The following is a 24,690-nucleotide window of genomic DNA, read 5'->3' as shown; positions in this document are numbered from 1 at the left end:
CTGCTGAGCTCAGCTGACATCAGCTCTAGCTCGCGGCCTTCTTCGGATGACGCCTATGAAACATCCAGGAATTCCAGGCTTGGAGAGCCCGCCTCGGGATGCACACCGCAGCATTATTTCCGATGTTCCCGAGCAGCCTCGAGGTACCTTTCACCAGGCTCCTCAGCCACTCCATGGCTCATCACTTACGCGGGGAGGCGGGGCGAGGGAAGCGCGGTGACCAATGGGCTACGCGTAGGCGGGGCGAGTCAAGAGATGGGGGAAACTCCCAGGACCGTCAGTTTGACAGCCTCCTGCACGAGGCGGAGACGCGCATTCTTGGCCAGGACTCCGTGGGGGGCAGCAGCGCAACGCGAGCCTCTTCTTTCCTCCCTGCGCGGTGCATGCGGTGAGTGTTTAAGCCTGTCAAAATATCGCCCGGGGGCGGGGGCGGGGGGAGATGAAGGGTCTAGTCTTTTGATGGGGAAAGGAAGGGAGGGCGGGCGCCAGAATGAAGCTGAGGCTACCCTTTTCAATCGGAGCGCGGGTGGGTGGGGGCTCTATTTTTTTCTTCTCTCTCTCCCACGTCTGCCTAAACTTCTTTAAAGAGATGTGAATGCTGGGGGAGGCTCGGACGCGAAGCCGAGAGGAAGTTTGAGAGCCTCTCAACTTTGAGGAACAAAGTGATGTGTAGCGAAGGCTGGTGCGATTGCAGAAATTCCCCAGATCGGACAGCTAAGGATGCTTTAAGGGGACGTGATCTTAATTTTATTTATGATGGTAGAGCTCAAGAGGGCTTACATAGGATGCTCCAGATAGCGCTGACCAGACCCAGACAGGTTGTGTCTTCAGACTGCAGTCCTGGCTAGGCTTTTTATTATTTCTTTTGGTGACATTTAAACAAAAATGGTGATCCAATAAGAAACTGGGCGCGGGGGGGGGGAGAGAGAGGGCGGAGAATCGCACCAGTTCCTCCAGCCACTGTTTGTATAAAGTGCGATCCTGACCCGTTATTTTTCGTGGGAGCTCAACCGCTGACTTCACTAGGAGATGCCTTGTGCCCATTCGTTGCCTTTTCCACGAATCAGACTTTACCGTCCGGTAAAGTCTGATTCTAAGCAGCCCCCCAGTTCACTGAGGACCGATTGTATTGATAACGAAACTAAGGCTGCAACCTAACGGGGAGGACAGTCGCGCAGTAGAGCAGCAACTGCTTTGCATACAGAAGGTCCCCAGTTCAATCCCCAGATGGGGCTGGACTGGAAAGAGTTATTCCTGAAACCCTGGAGAACAGCGGCCAGTCCGTGATACTGAGCTATATGGACCAATAGATGGACTTGATGGAGCTTCCTTTGTTCCTAACTTTATGCACACTTACTTGTCACTTATGGAATACTCTGTGTGTGTGTGTTATAGAGATCTGGTATTCTCTGAGAAGGTTTGAGCCCACTCAAGATTTTTGGATTGTTGAAGTAAGTGGATTTGGACCTGGCCAGTACTTAGGGTGCTTCCAGGTGGGGCTTTTATGGCCATCACCCTGCCTCATTCATAGAATTTCCCAGGGGGATTTAGACATTCATCTTCCACTTGTAAACCTCCAATGTTTTCCTGTCGCTTCTTCCATCTTGTCCCTTATTGCAGATAATCCATTAAGAAAGTCAAGAGGAAGAGCTGCACAGCGCCTTCTGATAGGCAGTGCCAGGAGCCCTCCATCTGGAAGCATCCTTGGTTGGGAGCACTAGGAAGTGTTCAATATAAACATGTAAGTGATGCTCACGTGCCTGTTCAGCAGTCCCTTATTAATTTACAGGAACCCCCCAAACAAACAAAATGTAATCCATGTTCACCTCTGCGTTCTGATTTGGACATAAGTCAAAAGGATCCACACCAGTATCATCGTGCTGTTTTACTTGAACTGCCTCTTTACGTAGTCAAGAATTAATATAATTCAGACACAAAAACCTATCTGAAGCCCATTTTTATTGCTTTCCCCACATTGCTTTAAAATGGTGTTCTCTTCCTTAGTTTCTCCCTATTTTCATAGCTGAAATGGCTTCATAGAACTACTTACTTTGTAAATAAAGTCAGTTCTGGACTGGAATGAGATGAATGTTTAAAAGCACAATCTTCTACACGTCTGCTCAACAGTACTATTGTGTTCAATGGGTTTTTCTCCATCCTGTTTAGGATTGTAGCCTAAGGTGCAGTTTTAACAGAGATCCACTTTCACTTTGAACTCATGACTTACCCACAGCCCAGCGTTCTGTATCTATTTTTAGTGAGTAGTTGATTATTATTTTTTAAAGTGCAGTATTTCTCCAGCTGGAGCTGGGGCAGCTCCAGGATACAGAGTTTTCCAAATTATGGGATGGCTTCATGAGGACCACTAGAAAGTGTAAAGCCTCTTAATGCTAGAACCCTAGTTACTTCAGGCTGAAAATTAAGTGGCACAGAAAAGAGACATGTGTAGGAACTGGGGAAGGGGAATGGACCTCAGCGGGGAGGGAGAGGCATGAGGGGGCTCTAGCAGTTTGGTGGGGAAGATGTGATGTGAGGTATATAGAACTCCACTCAGTATACCCAGTTGGTAGCAAGGTTTGGCGGTGGTCAAGATCTAATATGGGGAGGATTTCTTAAAACTTGAGAAGATTGCTTTATTGTACAGACTGAATGAGCATGATGGAAAATTATACCAATATGTATCAATAAGCCAGATTTCAAGTATGGATGAATATCCAGTTTTGGCATTTCGGAAAACAACTTCATTGAAACAGTTTATTAAAGACAACACTTAGTTTGAGCACCCTGTTAGTTCTCTTCTCATTTCCTGTAAGCTATGGGAGAGTAAGGAGTGAGAAGCTAGTTGTTCAAATGAGCTGTTTCCACTGACTGCACTGCAGTTGATGGTAGCCACTTTTGTAAATCAAAAAACGTACACTCAACTTGAATTTAGAAACAAAGTATTACTTCATTGATGTCTACACCTTAATCCCACCTCTGTGGCATTCCAGACTATACCTTTTTACTTTCTCACACAAAGAAGTGTGTGCCATTTGATTGTATTGGGAGAAGTAAAACACTGCTCTGGCACTGCTATTTCAGTGAGGGTGAAACCTGCCCTGCTTTCTGACACAGGAGAGGCTGTTTCTCACTGACAGGGATCCCACAAAGCAAGTATAGTGTATGCCTGTGAGCACTGCATCCCATGGGGCTCTTACAGTGTAGAGCAGGCTGGATCCAGAGTTCTATCTGTGGATAGGTGTGGGTAGAAGGTGAATTTCACCTGAGCCACCTGAAAAGGATCCTACTCACAGAATATTTCATAAACAAGGTTTCTATCTCCCTCTGATTATCCATAATATGCTCCTTCCCTCTCAGCCTTTTGCACCTTGAGCCACCCCATTTAGGGGTGTGTGTGCTGTCAGTGAAGAACTTTCCGGTCGAGGGCTCCACTCAACAGAATGAATAGAAGGGCTACCGAATGGCTTCATAGTCTGGGTTACCCCATTTTAAAGTAAGAGAAGTTGTATGGATTACCATCTAAAGAGCTCCCCCCTCTGCCCTTGCTGGTAAGATTATTAAGTCAAGAGTGTTAGATTGCCTAATGCACTACTGCTTGAGAGAGCGGGGGTGGGGTGGGCAGGTTCATTAGCTGCTGGGGAGAGGAGGGGTGGGAAAGTCACCTCCTGCCCACCCACTTCTGTGGGCAGGTCTCTAGATCCAAACCAATGTTTCTGTCAATCCATTTCATCAATGATAAAATTGATGGGTATTTTGTTAGTCTTAGATAAAACTCGTTTATGGTAGAATTAAGTGATGCCTTTTCACTGAAAACCTGCCTATGATACCCACACCTCTGAATTTAAACCTATGTTTTCCATCTTCAGATTATATTTTCAGTTGATATCTATTGCTTTGTGGGAAAGAACAAAGTCCTCAGAGGGCAAATATTGCTCTTTTTATAGACAGAAATACAATGTGAAAGTATCCATAACTTTTTAATATGCATTAGCAATGTAGCATTTTAAAATGTTATAGCTCTCTATGTCTTGATTAGGGCAGCTGTAACTAAAATATATAGTGCATTACTGTTATTGTTTCAGATGGTGGATTGATTGCTTCCTTTATATATAATCCTCCATATCTCTGTTTTGTAAGTATTCTAGTAATTATGGGCTCTAGCATTTACAGTGCAATGGATTTACTCCCAATTGAGTGTGTATAGGATTTATAGCCCCAGGTTTTTTTTCCAGGAATTGTGTCTGAGCTGGGACATTCACTAATTAATCTAATGTGCTAGAAACTTTTGTAGTTTAAAGCTGCAGTGCTACTATAAAAAACATCTCTCAGGCTAAAATCTTATTATTATTATTATTATTATTATTATTATTATTATTTATTTATATAGCACCATCAATGTACATGGTGCTGTACAGATTACACAGTAAATAGCAATCTTATACCAACATACTTGTAAGTAAGCCCCACTGAACTTAATAGGACTTATTTCTGAGTAGACATGTACAGGTTTGTGTTAATAGTTTAATAACCAATTGCAATACAACATCTTTCCTCCATGAAAAATTACCCATTAAAAAGTAATCTGGTCTAATGATAGGAATACATTCCTGCAAATTCCACAAGAATTCAATATTTCTAGACAAAAGTTTTTGTGCGTATTTTCTATGGAGGAAAACATTAGGTCAGAATTAACCTGTTAGCTTCTGTTGCTTTGACAATTGGAATGGCATGACCTTAAATTCTACATGTCTTCTTTGCTTCTTATAAATTGTCATATTTACATTTTAGTGACTTGTATGTGGTTGCATGAATATACACAAATATTCCTCATGGAAAATCTATAGTATAAATGAGGGAACAAGACTCTGATATACCCTGAATTTGTGATCAGTAATTAAAGACACCTTGTGCTAGCACTCACGTAATAACCTTTATTTCATAATGCAATTAGCACTCGTGAGTGTTGTAATCATGAGGCTTACAGTCACTTCATAGCATGTGTCTTAAAGGGATAATGTGATGAGTAGTTTGACAATGTATTCTAGTATTTTGAATGTAATACAGTGCTGCTGCTTAGTAATCTTACCAGCATACTTTGCTTCTTAGCTGTTATGAGTCAACTAGTAAATAACATGGAAATTTACAAGATACGTCTTATGACTTCCATTACACTCATAATACATGTCAGTTTAAGGGTTACTGAAAGGAATTGATTATAATACTTTGGCACTAGGTTCTGCAAATAAGAATAATAAATAAAATAACATACCTGCATTTTCAGTTCTTTCTTTCATAATATTTTTTTATATATATACCAGCGTGTATAATATAAATATACCCTGTGGGAAAACTATTTATCTGAATTTCTTCCATATCCAATTAGCTATCTTATCTTCATTCTTTTGATCATTCTTTTTAATTTTTTTAAAAATATTCAAATTGTATACCATAAACAAACATCACAAACCCATATACATACATATTAGCAAACATCACCCAAGCCAATGTGGTATCAAAACTACTGTACTTAGTCCAAATATATTTCATTAAAATAACATAAAACATCATTACCACACTCAATATAGAAGTCATTAATATAAACAGTATATATGATATAAATATTATTTAGATGATATATAAATATAAAGTATACAACAAAATTGCCTAAATAACTAATTGCAAATACAGCTGTGAACTGCTCAGAGAGCTTTGGCTATTGGGCAGTATAGAAATGAAATAATTAGAATGTGAATTTAACATAAAAATCTTAAGTCACATAAATTGCATAGTTCACATAGACAGAATAAACAGCTTGAATATTTGTTTATTACATTTCTGTGCAACTCAATAGCAGAAGCAGTTTGTGCAGTTCATAAAATGTATATATTCATAGCATAAATAATCTGTAAATAATTAACTACCATAGATACTATAATTAATATACTAACATTTAAATTACAAGTAACAACCTTCACAGAATACACTGAAAACACAAACCCCTTTGCTGTATGAACTCCAAATTTCTACATTGCATATTACACCAAATTAAATGCACAACATCTAAATTATATATTTTCTCCATAATGATAAAAAAAATGGACACCAACTCTCATGGAAAGTTTATAATGGTTTCTTTTTTTCTCTGAACTGAATATATTCAATCCATTCTTTTGATTATTCTATTGTGTCAGCCTCAGAAACAAAGGGCAGTATCCAGAGCTATGCCTGCAACTCTGCAGATTATTTCGTGCCTACGAGATCTACTGCCAGTGAAACCGGATATTCAGGAAGCTAGTACTTCCTAGAACAGCCCTGGAAATGAACTAAAATGCTCATTTCCAGAATGGGACAGGTCAGCAGAGCTCCCTTCTGTGTGCTCCATTGACCTGGGAGCTGCAGATATAGCAGAGGGTTACTGCTGTGTTAAGCAACCCCCCTGCTTTTGCAGCATGGGGTGGTGGCGACTAATCCCAATGCAGCAGCAAAAGTGCAGGGTTTCCAGTGGCTAGGCCCACCCTCTGCCTGGGCAAACATTGGCTCGCCATCCACCCAGCCATGACTCTGGAGCAAGGATAGACAGCAGATGCACCGTACACGCCTTGCTCTGGGGAAAAAAGCCAGGGTAAGTCCACAATTTTTTTTGCTTCACACGAAAGCCCTTCAATGGCTGTGAGGTAGACGCTGCATCATATAATCGACACAGCATCATCGTGCACTCTCCCTGGGGCTTTTGGTGTGCATAGACAGCCCCCTATTCTTTTCTGGAAATGAACATTTTGGCTCATTTCTAGTTGATTTAGCAAGAGCTAGCTTCCCTTTGTGCCAGCAGTAGGTCCTGTTAAATAGTGCCAATGAACAAAATAATTTTACTCTGCCTCCTATTACCTAGTTCACCAGATTTGGGGCTAAACTGGAAGTGACAGGAGTGGGGGGATCTTCTGTATTTTTTATAGGATCTCCTGCAAGTGCTCATAGCAGGAACATGTAGCTGGAAGAGGCTGTGAACTCTTTCCTGTACATAATTTCTTCACTTGACATTCCCCCTGCCCCACAAGCTGCTATAGGCTTTGTAGGGCAAAACATACAGATGTGATACGAAATAGAAGCAAAGGTAAGGTTTCTAGCACCCTGGATCAAGAATGATATGTACAAGCGTTTGGAGATGAAGAAAAGGACAGACTAATATACATTCTGTCCTGACCCTGAAGAGATACTTAAAGAACTAGTCAAACAAGACTTGCAGTATTTGAAGGGTTTAGTGCCTTGTTTTCATATAATGGAAGGCAGCAGCTGCTATTTCCCCCGTGAGTCCTGTCTAACTAGCCCTGGTGTCATCAGGGTAAGATATCCTTAATATTCAAAGAGCAGTATAAACCAACCCATCCAACCTATTTACATTTGCATAGGTTTTAACATTGTTTTACTACTGTCTTAATCAGTTAGAAGTAAAAATATGGGAGTATTGTATGTTATGTTTAAAGTGGGAATTTACTTTTAAAGTTGTTTTTAGTGTGTGTGGAATTCTTTAAACCCCAATAGAGGGTGTTGTCTATAAGATACTATTCTTACTTTCAATTTATTTGTTTGATTTGTACCTCCTGAAGAAGGAGACATCTCCGAAATGCGTTAAGCACAATAAATTTCTCTTTTTTTTTTGAGCACTGGAAGTTTGCCTCCTCTTTTGTTGCCAGGTGCCTTTCCCTCTTTATCCCTGAAGGTATAAATCAAGACTTAAATGGCCAACAAGCGGGCAAACAAAGCTTGTGTATGTTGGTATAATCATAGAACAAGCCAGGAAAAAAGCCTTACAGCACCAACGTCTAGAGAGTCGTTACTTCTGTATAACTGTAACAAGTTTGTTCAACACAGTAGCGCTGCCAAAGGTTCAGTAGGCAGTACCTACCGGTAGTAACAATGTGGTCAGATTGAGGCTTAAATGTTGCCAAAGATAACTGCCAGTTGTGGGAAGAATGGAAGGTGCAATTAAAGGAAACACTGAATGATCTTGAGGTTGCGTACAGACAACCCAACATTACCCTGTTTTTGACCGATAACCTTACCAGTAAATTATATGCTGATTGAGTAATCTGGCTTGTACCTCCGTATTCTTCAGGTGCACTGTCCATTTTTGGTGTTTGTAAGTGTCGCATGCATGTTTATCTGAGTTTAAAATTTCAGGGTTTGTTTGTTTGTTTGTTTAATCCACTCCATTTCTAAACATTTGAAAAACCAGTCCTGGTGAGTGAGGGGAAGGGAGTTTACAGGCTCCCAGCTCTATACAGCCACCTTCAGCACCAAACACACAGCACCAATTTCTCCTGAATTTAGGTCTTGGAAGAATATTGTCCATATGAACACAGGACAATTTCCATAGTGGCTCTGCCACTCAGTGGATGTATAGTTCTATGCATCCTTAGACTTTAATGTTATGTTATCAGCTATATTGGTTCCACATGTAGGTTTTAGTGGCACTGGTTTCTTGGGGAAGAAGAAGTGATTTTATTGGGTTGGATCCAGATATAAACTGGATTAACTGCAATGAAAAGGAGAGCAGAGAAATTCACTTCTGCACTGCCTTCCTACTGCAGCCCTTTCATCCCCCTGAAATGTTGCACAGAGAGTCAAGAGCCTCTGATGAATGGGGTGAACTGTGGTGTGTGTGTGTTGGTGGTGGTGGTGAAGCACCAAAAACTAGCCAGAATGGCCTTCCCTTTGTCTCAAAGAAGGCAGATCCTGGATCCAATCCATTGGCAATTGTCCAATATTTCAAATATACTCTGGTTTGTCCTGAAGATATTACTTAGAAAAGATCTATCTGATTTAAGCACCCTTTTACAAACATATTCTCTTAGCACTCCATTAAGTGTGAAACAACTACATAATGTACACCCATTTTTAAAAATTTCTTACAAAATTTAGAAGGTCCATTAACTGTGCAATAGGTCATCAGTTAAAATTCTATGCTTCGTAGTACTGAATATCACTCCACTGCTGCTTCCCCCTCTTTACTTATAAAGTATGCTGCAAGTAACATCAGTACCAAAAGTAATAAAAAATATTGGTACTAGCTTTTGTATAGACCAACTGTTCCTGCCTTAAAACTCTTGAAGGAGAGGACTGCTGTGGCATAATGTACCACACAGAATTTTTAACAATGCAAACCAGTGTGCTGCACAATGTGGCTTCTTCCATGTTACTGGGGGTGGGGGGATGTTCAGACCTAATGGGAAATTTCTGGGTGAGAATTAGAGCAGAGAAGTGATGGAGAGAGAGGCCCACAGTCTCTCCTGATTTGCATTCACACTCTTCTTTTTCTCCCCCAGTCTCCTCTCAGGCATCCTCCTACTTGTAGCACCGGCTCTTACTTTTCTGAACGTATAGGGCATCTCTACTGTTGGGTACCCTCTACCTTTCCTTCCCCACACTACTGGGTCTTCTTTACTAATAGAATTATAGATGTTCTAATTCTGCAGTACCCTGGGATTTTGAATTACTTTGGTTCAAGACACGTCACATGTGAAACATGCATTTAGCTTGTGATGTGTTTAAAACTAGCCCTGCCTGATGCAATTTACTAAACAGGAATGTTAAGAATTTTGTGGTTGAAATCTTATTGCAACACATCCCTCACCCATTTCTAAATCTTCTTTGCAACCATTGTGCAAAATGTGGTTGTGATACATATTTTCATGCAGGAAAGATATTTTATCCAGGAACTGTGAGTCAGGTCCTCAGCTGGCTTACCTTTGAATGTGGGGACAATTCAGATGTGCAGAGGTGTCTTTGGGACAGTCCTTTGTGAATTGAACCATCTCAGAAGACACAGAGACTTAGTTCACATGTTATGATAAACCACCATGTGTTAATTAACCTGTGGGTCTCTGAAATGGCTGCCGACTGCCATTTTGAATATGAAAGATGTAGAGGGGGAGAACCACAGCTTGTGTCATGCAAACCCAGGAATTGGAGGTTATTTGGGGGTTAAACAACCCTCAGATAACCTTAGAACAACCCATGTGTTTAATCCTCAAATAACCCACGGCACCCAGGTTTGCATGACATGACAAATCATGAGGTGCCCCTGCTGTGGCTTGCATATTCAAAATGGCTTCTAGCACACATCTTGGAGTACTGCAAGTTAACTAATCTATGGTAACATATCATGATGGATAGAAACTGTTTGAAACTTCCCCATTTTTTCTCTCTCTACTTATGCAAAACCTGGCATTTCCCTGATGTTCTGTACTTAGCTTAGGCAGGAAAGAATTTAGAGCCTGCTCCATTTTCACAGTTTTGGACAAAGACTGTCCACAAACTAATGTTATCATTTTAAAGCCTTGTGATGCCAACTTCCACCTTTGTCACTATTACTGTAGTAACAATCCTTTCAAAAGTGATGCACAAATCATTATACTTCTGTGACACCCTGTTTAGTAACTGAAATCTATATTAGGGCAATACCTTTATTAGGCCAACCAAAGGGTCATGAAATAGTGTGCAAGCTTTTGAATTCTCTAGAACTCTTCATCAGGTTGGATGGGAAGCCAGGCAAAGAGAGGGGGCACAGAATCTGGCAGATGTTGATGTTTACCCTCTCTAGATTGTGTGATAGTTTCAGGTTGCACCTAACATTGTCCCTAGGCCTTTGAGAATGAAGAAACAATAGTTGACAACCTCTTCCCTATTTTTGAAAATATAAAATCCTGCTTTTACTTGGATTGAGTTGCAGTCAAACACATTTGGTGGGCACCAAGTTAGGGAAGACCAACATTTAAATTTTTCCTTCCTGTTCCTACAATGGGCTAGATAAGAATTCTGAACTATAAACAGGACATGGCATTTACACAGTATTCAATAATTTTCCAGAATACTACTATGCTCTGTCATGTTCACATGAAGTTCCAGTCAGTATATTTTTTGGAATATCAAATGCACTCTCTTATGCCAAACCTATTTAGGTCACTTAAGGGAAATTTGTATTTTCACTGATTTTTCTTCTCTTCCTGTTTTCTCTTCCCAGAGGCAAAAATGAGAGACCGACTCTTTGAGCTTTATGAGCAGTCCAGGCTCTATAGCCAACATCCTGATGCTGAGGATGAGTTGCAAATACCCGATGAAATTCTTCTCTTTGAAACTGATTACGCTTTAGCAAGTCTTTATAAAGATGTCCAGGGAATACGAACAAGCAATCACCACCTGAAAGAGGACATTAGACGCCTGGGGAAACAAAATACTCGCTTCCTTACATCTATGCGCCGCTTTAGTAGCATAAAACGTGATACAAACACAATTGCGAAAGACATCAAGGCCCGTGGTGAAGATATCCACAGGAAACTTCAGACCTTGAGAGACTTGAGTGAAGATGCAGAAACAAAATATGGCTCAAATGCAATCATAGCTCGTGTGTCAAAGGATCACTACATTGACCTCATGCATGCTTTCCAGGAAGCCATGTTTGCATACAACGAGACAGAGATGAACCAGCGAGACAACTGCAAGATTAGGATCCAACGACAGCTAGAGATCATGGGCAAGGATGTGTCTGGGAACCAGATAGAGGACATAATTGAGCAAGGCAGGTGGGATGTTTTTTCTGAAAACCTTCTGTCTGATACAAAAGGAGCACGTTCAGCCTTGAATGAGATAGAGACACGGCACAAAGAGCTGATGAAGCTGGAGTCTCGAATCAAAGAGGTCCATGAACTCTTCTTGCAGGTAGCACTGATGGTAGAAGAGCAGGCTGACACTTTTAACATAATTGAGCTCAATGTGCAAAATGTTGAAGACTATGTTGGAGAAGCTAAAGATCAAGTGAGGAGAGCTCTTGAATACAGGAGGAAGCATCCTTGTCGAACTATCCTCTGCTGCTGCTTAGCATGCTGCAGAGGTTGACCATCCTCCTGAAATCGCTACATCAGTGTTGTGGGCACATGCAAATGACTATATACTTGCCATTTGTGCCCCTCTTCTTTTATTATTAGTATGTTATGATGCATTCCAGAGTAACGGAAGGCAAAATTTAACCTTGCCCCAAATACAGGTGCTCTAGAACATAAACAAAGCTGTGGAAATATTGGTCAGATGGATAATAAATGTTTCCCAAATGAACACTTTTAGTTAAAAACAACCACAACATTCCATGGACTTAAAGGAGTCAATGGTGTGGTCTGGAGGAAAGAAAACAGAAGAAAATATAGATTTATAAATGGATGTAATCTGGATAACCCAGGCAACTAGCACGCACACATGATTCAAGAGTTTTGATACAAGATTTGTTGTAATTGTAAATGGATGATACTTATTTTTGTATAAATATACGGATGTTTCTATATATTAAATCAAGTGAAGTTTTAGAAGTATTAAATATTTATACTTGTTTTTTTTATGAAGAAAGTTGTTGAACTGCTATCTGTCCAGTATTTTGTCTGCCATGAGGGCAGGCAAGCATGTCAGTAGCCACAACTACCAGATGATATGAGGAGGACTGGGCCATAATCAAGGAACATGCAAAGAACAGATCAGGGAAGCTACTTCTTTAAAAAATAACTCTGTACAATGCTAAAGTTCTACAGCAGATAGTCTGGAACAGTGTTTTTTTCAACTGGTTGGTCGCGACCCAAAAGGGGTTGTGAAATCAGTCTAGATGGGTTACGGCAAAGCTGTTGCTGCCATGTTGGGCGATTATGAAATTGTGAAAGTGGGTCCCATATGGCAGGTTGGGAGTCTGAGATGGGTCTCAGGTCTGGACTAGTTGAAGATGATTGGCCTAGACGTTTCATATGTACATAAAAAGAACCATGGTGGATCAGGCCAAGGATATTATTATTATTATTCCACCCATGTTCCTATGGTATACGTAGGTCTGCTGTCTCTGATACTAGAGCAGCAAAAGGGGCAGAATGCCCGACAGTATGAAATGTATATGACTCCATCTAAAGCCAGGGTGGGCAACTTGTGGCCCTCCAGTTGTTTTGGCTTGCAGCTCCCATCAACCCTAGCCAATGGTGAGGGATGATGGAAGCTGAAGGCAAAAGCATCTGGAGCCCACAAATTGCTCATCCCTGATCTTGGGAAGGCCAAAGCCTGAACAAAAAATTAAAGGTCATGGCAGAAGTGGAAGTTGGGGAGAGCTAAGAGCAAGAGATCACCTAGTCTCTATTTGGAGACCAGAAGAAAGTTGGCAGGAGGCAAAGGAGACAGAACCTCATCTATCAGAATTAAGACACAATTAAGATCCAAAAATAGAAGCAAAATTCAGCATGCAGATTCCCTACCTAGAATTGAAGCCATGCTTCCAAATCAGATGTGAATGTGTAGCTGGGAGAAATTACAATGTATTTTTCACCCACACTGCACTATAGGTGAGGTTGTATCTCCCTTCAGTCTCCGCTGCTAGTTCTGCACAAGAATTTGCTCTGTAACTGTCTCTGAGGCAGTCCCCTTATATCTCAATGCAGGTTATCTTTCAACTTCTTAACTATGTAGCAAAGATATAAACCTATTATTCTTGTGTTTTGAAGAAATAAGACTGGAGGCTGGAGCTGAAGGTCACACTGAGTTATTTAGCTTTCCACAAGGAAGTTCTAGGTCAAAGTTCTCTCCCAAATGTATTGATCTATGTTCTTCTCTAAGTTGATTGACACTAATTACTGGTCTGCAGCAGGGTCATTTGTCCACTACTACCTTGGTCAACCTGTGCAATTCAGATGATAATGTGTCATAAGTAGAGACATGTGCATGATAGGAAGCTGCTTAACTTGATAAATGGTTACAGATTACTCATGCACATGAGACAAGCCGTACATTGTTGGGTAAGGTGACACCTCTTCCTTTTTCTTGCCCCAATCCTATCCACGTAATTGCTAATTTGAGTCTGAATATGGCAGCCAAATCTTTAACATGAACAAAATCAGTTCATCTCGGGGGAATCCGCACGTCGTTCTCAGGCCGCTTCTAAGCGACCCCAGTGCGGCCCCAAAGTGATAGTGTAACTCACCTGGAGAAGAGCCGAGGAAGAGACGTCCTTGCCGCCGCCACCACCCAGCTTCCTGAATTCTTGTGTATTTAACTTGAGCTACAAAGTATGGAATCTTGGGGCCTTGCTAGACCAGGCGGGCTGAGCTGGCCTGGAGGCGGGGCGACGGTGCACTAACTTTAACGTGCACAGCCCCGCCTCCTAGACGGCCGACGCGCAGGGACTCCGGAAGCCCTGCAGCATCAGCCATTTTTTTTGTTTTTTTAAAGGGGCCACGTGCGGCCCAAAGACTCCGGAGAAAGTAAGGTTTTTAAAAAAATTTAGCCCCCCACCCTTTTTTAAAGTAAGCCCCCTGCCCCCTCTTTCCCCGCCCTCCCTCCCCATCCCGTCCCGTGTCGCACTCCGCCCTACCTCCCCGTCCCATCTCGCCCTCCCTCGTCGTCCCGTGTCGCCCTCCCTCGTCGTCCCATGTCACTCTGCGCCCTCCCCCTCTCCTGCCGGTCCGGCCTTCCCCCCTATCTCCCCCCCTGGGATCCCCCGGCCCGATGGGCACAGCGCTGAGTGCTGTGCCCAGTCCGTGGCTTTTCCTGGCTACTCGCGAGTAAGCGAGAAGCCGCAAAAAGCCACGGACCCTGCTAGACGTTCCGCAGCCCCGGCCTCAGGCCGGGGCTGTGGAAAAGGCACGCCATAAGCAAATTTCCTTATGGCAGGCTTCAGTGCGGCCTGGGCCCAGATTCCCCTGTGCGTCATCTGGTCTCAAAGTGCGCTAAGGGTCTCAAAGTGCGCTAAGGCCTGGTCTAGCAACGTCCTTGGACTTCCTGTAAATGTACTTTTGTATGTAGTATGGCATTCCAACATGAAGCAGCATCAACCAGTTCTTGATACTTGAAGTAACATGTTAATTTTTAAAAATAATTTCTTAGCTGCCTAGTCATAGTTACATAGCTAAAAAAAAGGAACACTTGCACTCAGAATGAGAATGCACTAATATTCACACAGGATGTAGAAGAAAAGTTAAAATTAGTTGTGGAGTCTTGCTTACAGCTACATAAAAGGCTGGAGATAAGGTTCAGTGCTAATATTCAAGCAATTTTGAATCTCTCTAATTTGTGGCAGAGGAGAGAAGAAGTAGAACTTTCATAAGAAGACTGTGTTAGTAACTTTTTTAACATGCTTGTATATCACCTGTCTCAAAGCACTTAATAACAGAAATAATCTGCAATAAAAAAGCACACATAAAATAGCTTAAAACTACAATCCTATAGTGACTTGCCCAGAAGTAAAACCTTGTGAAGAAATAATTTATTATGTATTATTTAATTTAAAAGGAGAGGTGTTTATAGTTATACATTTGGTACTATGATTAAATAACTCAGTTTGAAATGAAATATGAGGTCTCAAATCTCTTCAAAGTTTACAATATATGAAACCTTGATAACAGAGGCCTTAGATACCATTACTAAAATGGGCAGCATCTTTTGTCAGTTAACAGCACTGAAAGTGAATGCCCCTGCTATTCGTATTGATCAGGGACTAAGCGGGGTTCTGAACGTCACTTTAAAAGAACTACTGTTGGTCCTCGGATAAACACCAATAGAATGGAGTCCTGAGAGGTGACTTATGTTATTGGCTAGAGATTGTGACCAGCAGAGTTTAAAAGGCCAGGTTAGATGAGAGTTGGAGCAGGTGACAGGCAGAGGACAGCCTGGGAGCAGAAGACAGAACTGGCAGAAAAAGAGCACATTACTCAGCTTGAGAGGAAGGCTCATTGCCTGGAACCTCTAGAAGGGGAAGGGCTGGAGGACCAAAGCTGGTTAATAGAGGATTCCAGAAGAACTGTTCTTAAAGAACTATAGAAGCTTCTGTAAGCAGGAAGCTGAGAATCTGAAAAGCAAGAGTCTTCAGTGTGGTGGTCCTGATATCTAAGAAGGAGCAGAGTGAGAGGTAGACCTGAGAGAAGTCTTTAGTCCAGAAACCAAGGGCATATCTACACCAGCCCTATATCCTGGGATCATCCCAGGATCATTCCTATGCATCCAAATGCCACACAGGGGATCCCGGGAGCAGGCAGGGACGATCCCTCTATTTGCCTGGGATAACCCTTAGGTGTAGAAAGGCCCAAGTCTGTTCTGTGAGTGCTGGCTGTGGTAGATTGAGGTATGGGGATTAGACCCTTGATTTAAATAGGGGATTAACTACATAATGGTGCCTCCCATATTCCTTAGTTATTTTACCAAGTGTAAATAACGTAGAACATCTGAAGCTTTGAGACTTTATTTTACAATAATAAATAATCCTGAAATCTATAAGTAAAACCCATTTGGTCATACCTTAATCAATATAATATATTATTTTTCATGTTTAAACACTGTCTCAATTCTGGGTTAACATAGTATTTTAATGAATATTGGCAATAGGGGCTTGATAGCCAAGTAAAGTTAAAGGTGCGAGTGTATTTTTTGGCTTGTGGGCACATATGGCAATTTGAGAATCTGTTCTGGGTACCTCTACAAGAGGCTGCCATGGGAAAACATTTGTATCTGAACTTACGTTTTCTGGAAAGGAGTGTGAGGAGCTGACACAAATAGTGGTGACAGGAGACAAAGTTCTCAACCTTATTGACAAATTGAAAGCTAAAAAGTCACTGGGGCCAGACAGTATCAATTTTAGAGTTCTTGAACAGCTCAAATGTGAAATTGCTTATCTTCTAAGAAAAATATGTAACTTGTCACTAAGAACAGCCTTTGTCCCAGAGGAATTAAGAATGTCCAATGTAACACCATTGAAGAAGAAGAAGAAGACGACTCCAGGGGTGACCCAGAAAATTACAGGTTGGTTAACTGAAGCCTTAGCTAGAGCTACCTGCTATCCCGCGACAGAGGAAGGAAGATCTCGTGTTGTGTTTAATGCAAGATCCCTCCTCTGTCTATAGGTGACATGCAATGCCGCGCTACTCCTGGCTCCTCATGAAGAATCGCACAGAACCGGGTCAACCCGTGGCACCTGGCCACATGTTCCACAGTCTTGGGCTCAGCCCCGGACTGTGGAAAAACTGGGGCCAAAGGGGAGGGCTATATCCTGGGGCAAGGTAGGGATCATCCTTCCCTGATCTTGGGATCCCCTGTGCGTCATGCGGATGCACAGGGACGATCCCAGGGTTCGCCCCAGAATAAAGCCCTGTCTAGCTATGGCCTTAATGTCTGTTCTGGATAAATGAGTGGAAAGCATTATTAAAGATAAAATTAGCAACCAAATAGAAGGACAAGCCCTGCTGAAAAAGAATAAATATGGGTTCTGTAAAGATAACCCCTGTCTCACTAGCCTTTTGAAGTCTGAGAGGGTCAAAAAACATGTAGACTTGAACTTCTAGAAGGCTTTTGACCGAGTCCCTCACCAAAGGTGCAGGAGTAAACTTAGCAGTCATGGAATAAGAGAAGAGGTCTTCTTATAGATTGGTAATTGGTCAAAGAACAGAATGCAGAGAGTAGGAATAAATGGTCAATTCTCCCAATGGAGGGATGTAAAATACTGGGGTCCTTCAGGGACCTGTACTTGGATCAATACTTTTTAAGTTGTTCATAAACAACTGGTGATCTAGAATTACCAGTGAGCAGTAATGACTGCTTAATGACAAAAAGGATTGTGAAAAACTCTGAAAGGATATCTCCAAACTGGGAGAATGGGCTTCAAAATGCAAATGCAATTCAAAATAAGAAAACATAAAGTAATGCACATTTGGGCAAAAAAATCTCAACTTCATGTATACAGTGTAGAAATTGTTGCATGTGATCTCAGTTAAAATGTGTTTTTTTTAAATCATTTATAAACATCAATTGCTACACCTTGATGACTTCTAGTTAGTTTTCTGTACTTTTCCTAAGCGTGATAGTTTATTTTTGTTAGGTGGAGTGACTAGAAGTGTACATGGCATGGACAGATAAAATGGAATTATACTCACTGTTCGATGCTGGGAGACACAAACATTAATACCTAAAATTAGCTTCAATTGTTTGCTCTGTTGTTGCTACAGTAGTCAATGTATAAAGAAGATTTGAGCACTGAAATTCATGCTGCCCTGTTTGGGGGAAGATGGAACTACTTCAGGCCTCACATATGGAGGAGGGCATATTATCACTGAAAAACAGTACTCTCTGAAATGAGGAGAGAGTCTCAAATGAACACACCCATGCATCTCTTGGGCTGCTTCCAGACATGAGTCCTCCTCGTGTGTAGGAACTCTCCTCACATCTGTACACATGAAGAATTCACATTAGCTTATATGCTAATGAGAGTTGAACAAGTCTAAATAAATAAATAGATAAAATACACATGAATCTTAATTGGAAATGAACTGGTCCCCGATTTTTAATGGTTTGACTCCAACACCAGAAAAAAAAAACAATATTAATTTATTATATTTTAATACGCCCAATAACAAATGTTCTCTGGGCAGTTACAAACAATTAAAAGACTAAATGCAATACAAACAATTAAAATATAAAATACAACTTAAAATGCCAGAAACTGGGGGCAGATCTACACCAAGTAGGATACACTTTGAAAACAGTTTGAAAACTGTATATGGCATGTGTCCTGGGCTGCAACGGTTGTCACTACTGTTATAAACTGTTTTAAAGCAGTAGTGTAGATCCTGCCAACTTGTTTAAGACTAGTTGTTGTTTTTAAAAACCTAGATAGTTTGATTTTTCCATTTGCTTACTAATGAACTATATAGTGATGATGAACTCTTCATTATCGCAGTAGTTTAGGTCACTTCTAAATAGCTTTTCATTTCCTTAACAAAACCACAGTTTTGCCAGGAAATGTATGACACCACATCTTTTTACTTTTTGTGCCCCTTCAAAACCAAGAAAGAAAATAAACAACACTACTATTTTTATAGCACTCTGTAATGAATGGCAGAGTATCCTGAGCCCCTTCCACCTTCAAACGAAACCCTTTAGAAGGGGTGTGGGGGTGAGAGGGAGGGAAAGAGAGAGAGACCACTCTGTAAAATTTAGATTGTAAACCTCTTGGGGCAGGGACCTGACTCTTTGTATTTGCATGTGTTACTCTGTAGCATATGAATTACTTTATGAATTATCATCATTATATTTGAAAGGCTTGGGTCATGTAAATGTAAAAGTTGAAATAAAAACACAGGCAGAGGCAGGGACACAAGGAGCTGTTGTAGGAGCACTGAATGGTTTGGTTGAGATTTTTGGCTTCTTTTCTGTCAGGAGTAGACGCCAGTCATGTCACAAACAGCTTCACAAATCCCCCGTTTCAAAAGCAGTTGGCATTGAAAGGGGGCTGATGTTAAGGAAAACAAATTAGTGACCATATGAAAAGGAGGACAGGGCTCTTTTATCTTTAACAGTTGCATTGAAAAGGGAATTTCAGCAGGTGTCATTTGTATATATGGGGAACCTGGTGAAATGTCCTCTTCATCACCACAGTTAAAGCTGCAGGTGCCCTGCCCTCTTTTAAATCTGGTCACAGTATAGCTCCTTTAACAGTTGTGATGAAGAGGAAATTTCACCAGGTTCTCCATATATACAAATGACACCTGATGAAATTCCCTTTTCTATGCAACAAAGATACAGGAGCCCTGTCCTCCTTTTCATATGGTCACCCTAACTTAGTGCTTCCTTAGACCGCCTAACTGGGTGGTTTCTTTTTCTAAATTTTTTAAAACCCATATTTCCAGCGATGTGCAAAATCAACAAAATACTAAGAGATGCCCTCCGATGTTATTTCTTGAGTCTATGCTTAACTACCTCACCTCTTGACTTGCAGAATGGGAGCCACCTTCCCCCAGTGGCATAGTTTTAAAAGTGGCTCTTAAAACAGGGTTCTTTCCCCATATTGGCAACCGAGCGGCAGGTGGGGTGGCGGAGAAGAGTTATTTACACGGAGCCTGCTCTAGAGACAGGCGGTTACACTACACGGGTTTGAATGACAAGCACTGTAAATCGCCCACTCGTTTCTCTTTCTCTCGCTCGCTTTCTTCTGTAATCCGGGTTCCACTCGCTGTTTTGCTTCCTGCGCCCTCCCGTGCTCCAAATGAAGAATGCTTAAAGGCCTGGCTGAGGGAGAAGGGAACGAAAAAGCCGTTGGGAGCTACAGAAAATCCTCTTCTCTTTCTCGCGCGCGCCCGTTGGGCTCAAGCTGGGGTCGTCGTAGGTGAGCTGGAACCGAACAAAGCTGAACCGATCATACAGCGCTTTGTTCTATGTAAGAGTGCCTGCGTGCTGGGCTTATAACCGCACCAGGATGGCCGAGTGGTTAAGGCGTTGGACTTAAGATCCAATGGACGCATGTCCGCGTGGGTTCGAACCCCACTCCTGGTAGTTGGTTTTTTTCCCACCAGGTCTCGTTAAATTAAAGAGGGCAGCATGTAAAACACGTGGAAGCCACCCGATTAAGCTCCAGCCTCCGAACGGTTAGCAGTACCCGGGAGGGCTGAGCTATACCGGCGCTACGAGCCTGACTCCCTCGTCAACTTGCGTCCGCTGGTGTGCAAAGCTACCTGGAAGGAAAGTGGGAGCGAGTGAACCTCTTGTAGAGTCACGACATCTCCCGGCTGCATGTAATAAAATTTTAAAAGCGCCTCCTTTTAATGATTTTATTTTTTTTCTCATTCTTGCTTATATGGCTCTTCGTTCAGCCGTATGAGCAACAAAGAGTGTTAACTTGCATAAATCCATAAAAGGCACCTACAACGTATTCCGTACAAAAGGTCGAAACCTTCCGGTTCAAAACAGAAATTAAAGACCTGCAAAACGTCAGAAGATTTCGAAGTGGAGCGAGGAAGAGCGGAGAGTATTATTCCGTTTGGGTTTTCGGGCTGAGTGGGTGGGACGTATTAAAGGTACTTGTTTTCATAACAAGAATGAAAAAATAAATAAATAGCACTTTTATTTTTCACTTAAAACGTAGATTAGACGGTTTATGAAAGATATAAGTAGGAATTCTACGATTACCATTCAAATAACGTGCTGTAGCAATAGCTATGCTAAGACACATACTACTTTCAGAATTTTGTTTTGCTTTTTCTCTCTCCTTTCCTTCTCTCTCTCCTAGGATACGGAAACAAAGTGTTGAAAATGAGGGCTGAACCTTTCAGAGAGCTCTGCTTTGGAAACATTTATTTATACCTCACATTAGTATTCCAACCTTTCTACAAGGAGACCTGTGTTTTGATCTCAGAACAACCAAAAAGATAGGCTGAGAAAAGGGAAAAAATATGGGGGGAAGAGTGCTTATAACCAATAGAAACCAAAAAGCAAACAAGAGTGCCCCACCATACTGTAAAACGTAAGGAGGAATCCCAGTTGGATAGATAAATGTGCATCAGAAGTTCTAGTACATTGATAATTATATTACAAAATTAGTATCCAATGCAGTGTAACAAAGACAATCTGAACATAGTCATCGCACAAGTTATGCCTGTCAATTAACAAAATATACCAGGAAAATATAAATTGAAACAACGCAGGCCACAAATAGCAATATGATGATAATCCAGCAGCTCAACAGGAGGCCAGCCACCTCGCGTGTTTTATTACAATTTAATCAAGATAGGCAGAAAGCGCAAATACGTGGAACACCTTTGGTGTGTTAATATTAATAGGTTTTTTTACAGTCTACAACAAATTATTGTAGGCTGCACCACTGCTATTTCTCCTGTGTAACGCATTGCTCTTATTTATGTAATGTGTAGGAAAAGAGAGGGCAGAGCTCCTAACACATTGAGTGACAGGATGTGGCATTTTGGCACGTAGTGCTTGCTATGCAGGGATCAGAAAAACTGCATCTGGAATCATTCTCTTTTCTACACAGCTACCTAGAATACCTTGTAGAAAGCCTGGTTTATATGTCCAACAACAAAACAACAACAACAATAAAATTATTTGTTACCCGCCTCTCCCTCCAGATTGAGGCGGGGCACAACACAAATGCAACATCATACAACTAATTAAAACATTTAAAACCAATACATCACTAAAAGCAGCATATCATTAAAAGGCAAATTTAAAATTCAAGTGGGTAGGCCTGCCGGAAGAGATCAGTCTTTATGGCTTCCTGTATCTAAAATACAGCCATTCTGTACTATTTCTCATCCATTCACTATAAATATTTATCAGTTTCAGGACTAGATTGAGAATTTAAAGCGCTAAATGGCAGTGGTGTTTTGTTTTGTTTTAAATTCCATCCTGAAATGCATTCTCTTAATAAGGCAACATAATTTTAAATGTATTTAGTGGAGTGACCCCTAGTGGCTCTTTACTGCTAGAAGAATTAGAATGCTTGCAAATCAAAAGTTATTTAGGTTGCAATCCTATGCATGTTTAGAAAGCTGGCTGGGAATTGTAGGACTTTTTTCTGTCTAAACGTGCATAGGATTGCACCTTTAATAGAAAACCAAACTTTTTAATGACATGTGAGGCCATGGGTAACCCTTAGGTCTTGTATAAATCGACTATAATAAGGAAGTATGGGTAACAGTTTGTGTCGCTATCATGGATTCTTGTTTACCTGATAACTGCACAACAGAGTGAAATATGGCAGATTTTTCTCATGGGTGCAGCATTGTAAAACTTCTTGATTCAGAGCTCTTAAAGAATGTGAGCTCTGTTTAGGAAGGAATCAGGCAACCCTTGGAGCCAGCCCACCTATTTGAAAAATGTGACATTTGCTCCTACAAAGTTCATGTGATAGCACCAGTTTGACAACTGCTCAGTGAAAGGGGGCAATTGATTGATAAACACTTATAGGCCTTAGCTAGACCTAAGGTTTATCCTGGGATCGTCCCGGGGTCATCCCTGTTCATGTAAATGACACACAGGGGATCCCAGGATAGAAGATAGAAAATTAGGACATAAAGAAAAGGTCTCATGCAGTCCTTTGCTGTCTGATTTTCTCATTGCAGGGAGTTTTGTTTTTAAAACAGAGAGCATTGAAATATGTTTCCCACTCCTTCAGCCTGAAGTGATGCAGTCAATTTGCCACCTTAGCATTCTATCTTTTCATTCTGCTGCATGTGAGGCCTAGGTCTGACTGAGGGTTATATATGTGAATTCCCTAGGAACGGAATGAAAGAGCAGGGTAACAAGGAACTAGTTGACTTAGATTCTATGAGCAAGTTTTCCTGGAGGTTGGGATCAAGAACATACAGCTGGAATGCCCCTTAGGGCAATGATGAATTTAGTGTGCATACAGGGGAAGAGAAATTATGGTTGCAACGTTTCTGTTTCCCTTCAGGTGAGAAGGAATAAACTGAGTAATGATATAGTTGAAGGTGTACATACGTGATCTCCCGTGCCCAAACAAGTTCCCCTGCTTTGGTGTTTGTGGGTCTGATATAAGAGGCTATAGATACTCACCCCTGTCCATTATATCTTCTCAGACAAAGTTTCACAGTAGACTACTTGTATGAGCATGTGCATTCAGAATGCACATCAGAATCTGCATCCCAGTCAAAGCAATGCAGTGCAGGCAGACTGTGCTTGCTTAGATCCACACGTGGATGTCATCTAGACAGCTATCTGATTTATACCAATCCCAGGATTCCCCACCTCACCCCCTTTATTGGACTGTCATATTTGCAGTGTAGCACATAACTCATGCCGAAACTGCACCGAAAGCAACTGTGTCACTAACAAAACAGTAAAATATCCTGAAACTACAGAACAAAACAAAAGCTTGTTTTCCAAAAGGGAATAGTTATTGTTGCAAGTTAAAATTATCCAGCTTGGTTAGATGCTTTTGAAAGGGAAGCAATCCGGTGGTGGTGTAACTGCTCATTTATGGAACTTCTATGTAATGTAATGTTCTTACAGGGCTTGTTATCTTTTGTAAAGAAAATAGGAGTTTCGCTGTAGCTTAAGGAATGTCAGGATTTCCATTAAAAGTAGTTCCATGGGGTTGCTAGCTAAGGGGCAAATGCATGTAACACAATATATGAAAAGCAGCCTCTGGAGGCTGCTGTTTTGAGTAGAAAAGCAGCAAGGTGTGTGGGAGGTGGGGGAGAATAGGGGTGCTTAAACTTTTTCACTACTTGCTATTTTTCTCTGCTCAAAATCTTTCCTGAGTTGCTTTTTCCACTGCAGGGTTTCTGATACTTGTTTAAAGATATGCATTGGGAACCCTGGAAGGCAGTGGGGAGAAAGCAGCTTAGAGGAGGGATTTAGAGCTGGGATGGGGAGTGAGTTTAAAGCACACCCACTTATCCTGTGCCTTCACTCAAATCAGCTTTTGAAAGTGCTTCTTATGCAAAATGACAACAACAAGCTGGCACTTAACTTCATATATTTGCATGTAAAGTCTGGTTTGACACTTTACTGCTTTAATAACCTAGAAGGTGAAGCATAGGGTATGAGGCAGCTTTCTATGTCCCTAAAGAATTGAGCGGAGTGGTTTCTAATAGGGTAAAACTCTGTTTTTATTATTACACAGGAAGACTAATCCTGTCCTCCCGCCCCCCTCCCACCAAGGAAAGAAATTAGTCACACTATTTAATTTTAAGGCATCCATTTAATTTCTGTTTTTATATTGCTTGGTCAATACATACCATATTCTGAGGATTACAGTTCAGTTTGAGTTTCACACTAAATAGTCATGGAAAGGAATAATAGATTTGTATATAAAAATGTCTTGAATGAGATAACTGATATGGTTCTAATGACATTGGTAGGATTGTGTGTGCACTA

General features: G+C 41.3%; 1 protein-coding gene and 1 non-coding gene across 2 annotated transcripts; both read left to right on the top strand.

Annotated features, from left to right (window-relative positions):
- The first annotated feature begins 331 nt into the window (after positions 1–331).
- STX11 (syntaxin 11) lies at positions 332–12,383 on the top strand. Its single transcript, XM_063125698.1, has 3 exons — positions 332–388; positions 1,621–1,741; positions 11,021–12,383. Exon 3 carries the CDS (start codon positions 11,029–11,031, stop codon positions 11,890–11,892), a length of 864 nt encoding a protein of 287 aa, XP_062981768.1. The 5' UTR covers positions 332–388; positions 1,621–1,741; positions 11,021–11,028; the 3' UTR covers positions 11,893–12,383.
- A 7,862-nt stretch (positions 12,384–20,245) lies between these two features.
- On the top strand, positions 20,246–20,328 carry TRNAL-UAA (transfer RNA leucine (anticodon UAA)). The gene has a single exon. It is a non-coding gene; the product is annotated as a tRNA-Leu (tRNA).
- The last annotated feature ends 4,362 nt before the right edge of the window (positions 20,329–24,690 follow it).

Source organism: Elgaria multicarinata, chromosome 4 (genome assembly GCF_023053635.1).
Source record: "Elgaria multicarinata webbii isolate HBS135686 ecotype San Diego chromosome 4, rElgMul1.1.pri, whole genome shotgun sequence".
Classification (NCBI taxonomy): domain Eukaryota; kingdom Metazoa; phylum Chordata; class Lepidosauria; order Squamata; family Anguidae; genus Elgaria; species Elgaria multicarinata.
Note: the sequence above shows the minus strand (reverse complement) of the source record. Positions and strands in the feature narration are given on the sequence as shown.